This window comes from Akebia trifoliata, chromosome 10 (genome assembly GCF_017979445.1).
Source record: "Akebia trifoliata isolate Shusen 1 chromosome 10, ASM1797944v1, whole genome shotgun sequence".
Classification (NCBI taxonomy): domain Eukaryota; kingdom Viridiplantae; phylum Streptophyta; class Magnoliopsida; order Ranunculales; family Lardizabalaceae; genus Akebia; species Akebia trifoliata.
The window spans coordinates 30,262,998-30,268,479 of record NC_141384.1 but is presented as its reverse complement, the minus strand read 5'-3'; the positions used below and the strand labels follow the sequence as shown (position 1 = coordinate 30,268,479).

At 35.7% G+C, this 5,482-nt stretch overlaps 1 protein-coding gene across 1 annotated transcript; it reads right to left on the bottom strand.

Moving 5' to 3' along the window:
• Positions 1-519: 519 nt before the first annotated feature.
• Positions 520-4,669, bottom strand: LOC147393778 (UDP-D-xylose:L-fucose alpha-1,3-D-xylosyltransferase MGP4-like). The gene is made up of 4 exons (XM_086456021.1): positions 3,702-4,669; positions 2,265-2,426; positions 1,665-1,880; positions 520-890 (listed from the first exon to the last, which is right to left on the bottom strand). The coding sequence occupies exons 1-4, from the start codon at positions 4,182-4,184 to the stop codon at positions 681-683; spliced, it is 1,071 nt and encodes a 356-aa protein (XP_086312147.1). The 5' UTR covers positions 4,185-4,669; the 3' UTR covers positions 520-680.
• Between the last annotated feature and the right edge of the window lie 813 nt (positions 4,670-5,482).

Sequence of the window (5,482 nt, the reverse complement as noted above, 5' to 3'; positions counted from 1 at the left end):
TACTCAATTGACTCCCTGACATGACAAGTTTGGAACTGTAGATCGGTATGCCTTGGGATACACGATTACACTTCCCCATAAAATGTATATCCTTAGTAATTCTTTAGATAGTTGAAGATCGATCAAACAAGGAGAGACCTTAGAGTAGAGAAAATTTAAAAGATTTGCTTTTTGAACGGCTTATCAAAGATGGCACACTTTAACGAAGCCTATCGAAAAGGTCTTTGGCTTAGGTGTCGGGCAATTTTTGCAACCACTCTGGATCTGAGATGGGACATAATGGCCTTCCACCCATTTTTCAGGTGATCTTCTCTTCCCGGTTGCCTAGGCTTAGCCCAAGAATGACGGGAACTACCTCTTGAACCCAATGTGCCACAGATGTTAACCGTGAGCTGAATTTTGCGAGTGAAAAAAATGTCAGACACAGGACCTAAAAAGAAATTCAATTGGTTTCAAAATTTCATGAGCATATGTGCCAAAATTTGCAAAGAAGTCTACTCCAAATGGATTTACGGTCTATTTTCTCTCAAAAGGGAAATGAATTGACTAATACCACAACAGTTATGAATGTAGTCCTTGGAATATCTAAGCTATCTGTCATGTTACATGGCATAAGTAGTGCACGTGTAGCATTGAGTAGTTGGCTTTGTGAAGTAGATCAGAAGCTCACAATCTCTTTGTTATAGCTTACCAAGTGGAGACTCGAGGGAATGATCATCCACCAGCCAGAGGCCAAAATCATGGAAGCGTTTTATTTTCTTATCAAAGCCAGTGATGTAGTTGTTGTGGATGATGACGTGCAATCCCCTGGTTTCTTGGACCCATGTCTCGTTCTTGAAGTACAAACCTCCTGAAGGGAATGCCGCCTGCGGCAGCAGATACATATCCACCTGTAACGAATTATTTAAGACGTCAATTAATTATAAAACTAGCCAAATAGCCAACCCAAAAATTTATGCTGATTTAAGCACATAGAAGAACAAGTTTAAAAAATTTGCACCCTTACCAAGGTATCTGCTCCCATTTGGTTAATCTAATTTTTCTTGTTTGCATATCTAAAAGGGGGAAAAACCCACCACATCACATTCAATCTATTAAAATTGCTGATTAAATTTTTTGCATTTGATGAAGAATGGAAGGGATGTATCTGACTGAAACTGTGGCTGTAAATGCGGTAAACATGTGGTGCTGGCATATGGCTACTAGTACAAACATGAATATTAATACCTTTATTTTAACAACATAAGAGTTCTGTAAATTATCTCTATCGAAAGGGTATCCTTAATTGAAAATTTAGCCTATGTCTCATCCATCAAGGCTTTAGGAAAGGTATAAACATCATGCTATTGACACCTTGAGTAGAGGCACGCCTCAATTTATTTCATTTTTTCCCCCATCCCTTAGATAGTAATAAGCAATTCTAGGATAAATAACATAACAAACATCTCCTCCTCCCCCCATAAGTTATAGACTAGTTCTTTGAATTTTATCCTATTTGTTTACTAAAAATCACTAGGAAGTTGTGCTCACGAGGCACGGAGGCTTACTCCCCTTGCCCTGAGGTTTTTGCCTATCAAGCATCATGTCCCATGCCTCAACACTTAGAAACATTAGTACGAATCACCCAAAAAAAAAAAAAACGTAATAAAATGAACTGGAAGTACCTGTCCAACGGTTCTGTTTAAAGCCCAGTTGAAAGCGGGTTGATCATTGGATTTGGTTCTTTTAGACCATGGCTGATCTTGGAGTTCTTCAATCCACTTCTTCATAACATGTTTTGCTCCATTTGTTGGGCGCAGGAAAATCATGCAGCTACAAATGTAAGTGCGCCCTTTTTTCCCCGGGGCAGGCAAATTTGAAGAGTGGTTCAGAGGTTTTACCTATTGATTCCAATAGAGGAAATATATGAATAAGTACATGAAAATGACAAAAGGACAATCCACCATTTGATAGGGTGACTGCAATCGAGCAAATTTAACCTATGTTTGCTCTTTTTTTTTTATTATGAGAAAAATAAGTCTAAAGGTCTCAAAGGATACCATCATTCAATTGGTATCAATTACTAAATGTTGGGTGACACCTCCTTGAATGTGTGATACACATAAACCTAGGGATGTTCATAAACCATGTTGTGGACTATAACCGGCCATACCATCCATTAATTTAACTAATAGAGAAAAGATCCAAATTCTAAATTGAGGTTCTTTGTTCTGTTTTCAATAATTGGAAAGATTGATTCTTAAAATCAAAGTTGGTGTACATACTGCAGCCATGTCATCAGTGAAATACACATCGTGATGCCCTTGGAAATATGGAAACGGGTCTGCCAACCAGACCATATCAACATCATTGTACATAACATTGTATCCAAGCTCCAGAATATGCAGTAGGTGACGAGGTCTGCGGGACGTAAAATTGAAGAATCCCTGTCAAATGAGATAAATTAAGAATATTTCAAGAAGCAAAGTCGCTACGTGAATTCATATACATATAAGCATTTCTCCTATGGTCATAAAATAAAGGATACCCAGAAACAAAATTTGAGATATATGAAGTGAAATACATCTACACTAGCATAAAGCTTCAAAGAGCATGCACCATGCCAAGTATGTCCTGTAAAATGTTAAAGAACTCCACTTTGTTTTCCTTTCTTTTAATCAGTATCAAGTATTCAAGTTAATTAATACACAAAGTTGTCTCCGTCTCGGACGAGATTTAAAACCATGCTGAACGAGACAACTCAAAACGAGTTTTAAAACCATGATCCCATGTTATTAAAAAAAATCTCAACTATTTTTAATGAAGGCAAATAAAAGTGAGCAGAAAAAATCGAACGAAGGATCAATATTCATTATTTTCTCTTTTGGTGATGATGATTGTGTTAGGTAAGCTGGTCCATGACCCCATATGGTTTCCAAAGAACCAATCATAAAAAATTTTTTTTGATAAGTATAATATATTGCAAAGAGGAGAACCGAGTACAAGGAGGCCGAGAAAGCCTCAAAAGAACAACAAGGAAAGAATGAACAAAAACACTAATTACATAACGAGTCCCATCTAAAAATAAAATCATCAAAAGAAGTCCCTGCGAACTCTATGTTTTGCTTAGACCATAGGTATAATAAACCTAAGATCTCTAAAAAACCTGCATGAGAGCTTCTGATCTTGTTGTTAAACACCAAAATTCATGATCTCGAGCAAGCAACAATTGGCATGTAATTTATTTGAGACAAAAACAACATCCAATTGAGATAAACAAGGTCAACCCAATCTTCATCAATCATGTTAAAATACATTTAAATGAATTTTTAATAATGTATCTAATTCAAGATTAACGAAAAATGGAATCAAACCAAACTTCCTCAATCGTAAACAAATACATGTAACAAAAAATTAATAACACAAAAGAAAAATGTATCAAATTCAAGACTTAACAAACAATCCAACAATGACTTAGAAGAGGGTAACTAGAAAAAGGAAATTACCTCAGAACCAAAATTCCTCAATAGTAAACGAAGACATTTAAATGAATTTGATAAGACAAATGAAAAGTGTATCAAATTCAAGACTAAAGAAAAATAGATTCATCTTCCTCAATCATAAATAAATACATTTTAAACAAAATTAGTAACACAAAAGAAAAATGTATCAAATTCAAGACTAACAAACAAACAATCCAACAATGACTTAGAAGAAATTACCTCAGAACCAAACTTATGGGCAGTCTGAGCATCAGGTGCTGGGGGGATGAGGACTGCATGACCAGGCCATTTCTGATTCACCTTATACAGAGTCGCATAATCCTCAGCAATAACAAGAACTTTCTCTTGATGTTTCTGCCTAGAAATGCTGATCAACCAATTATTTAAAAATGGCAGATAAGGCTGACTTACAGCACAGACAATAACCGTTCCATTCTTCGCCACAAACGATACTGCTTGAACCAATGTGTAATCCTTCCATTTCAAAAGAGAGTTTTTATTTCCAGAGAAAAGGCCTTCTGGTATGTCAATCCAAGGGAAGATCACACCAAGAATCACAAGAAGAGAGAACAAAATTAGAAGACCTGTACGGCTGAAAAGTGAGATCGATCTTGTGTGACTAATTGAAGATCTAGGCGAAATTGGATAGGGATTTGAAAGAAGCTGATGCTGTTGTTGTCTCTGGTAAAGAATCGACGACATCTCTTGGAGTAGCTATCTATCGAAAACAAATTCTTCCGAAGCTCTAATGGAGTTTGTGGACGGTGGAGTAGGCGAGTAGAGGAACGATTCTAAATCTAGATCTAAATGTAACTCTCGATCTCACAATTTGAGGCAACTTTCAGTCTGAATTATAGGGTTTAGTGAATTTTGAGTTAAAATGATTAGATCTGATAAATATAGGATTATCAGAATTTAATCAAAAGCTTTGTATAGTAGGCAATTAGGGCAAGAATTCAAATCTAACTCAGATCTCATAATTGAGTCAAATTTTAGATAATTATAAGGTTTAGTAAGAAATTTTGGTTAAAATGACAAAATCCGATCAAAATAGGGATCTACGTAATTTCATATATTCAATGACTTTTTCGAAGAATCAAACAAGAGAAACTCAAACATTCTACAATCTCATAAATAGATTTGGATCTCAAATTAAAAACTAGGGAAATCAAATAGAAAAAATAAATATTTCACGATCTAGCGTTATTCGATAAATCAAATGCTTCAAAGCAAGTGGCGCAATGTGAGGCATAGTAACTATTATCAATGTGTCCGTGGATTTCTACTTTCTAACAACGAATCTGTGGAGTTTGGAGTGCAGATCTATACACTAAGACTATCTAATTCTAGGTTTCCTACCACACGTGTACACTTGATTCTAACCATCCAACTTTATGTTGAGGACGAACCTACACACTATGATACTAGGTGGCTAAACATCTATTGGGAAAAAAAACATTCGGTGTTGGATTAACTACTCGACCTCCATAGTATGAAATCTGGATCCTTTAACATGGGGTGAAAAAATTTGAGAGTTGTTATTGGCACTCCTGACACCCTAATTCTTGATAAGGGGCCATTGTAAGTATGAGCACCTCTTTAACTTATGGTTAACATGTGCCCTAAGGGCACACATTAAGGTGTATTAACTTCATTTTGGGAATAAGCATTTGAGGGTATGTCTGGTAAAAGAAATCTTTTGAGGGTATTTTTTTTATATGAAATACAATTTTCAAAGTGTATTGAATGCACCTAAACATGTGCTCTTTGGGCACACTTTAAGGTGCATTAATTTCACTTTGGAAATAAGCATTTGAGGGTATTTCTGGTCTAAAAAAAAAATTTGAGGGCATTTTTTATATGAAATACAATTTTCAAAGTGTATTTGATGCAGCTAAACGTGTGCCCTCAAGGCACATGTTAACAAAACCTGTAACTTATTTCTATGATTTGAGCACCACAGTAGATTTCAGCACCCCGTTTTAAAATCTTTTGGAGGC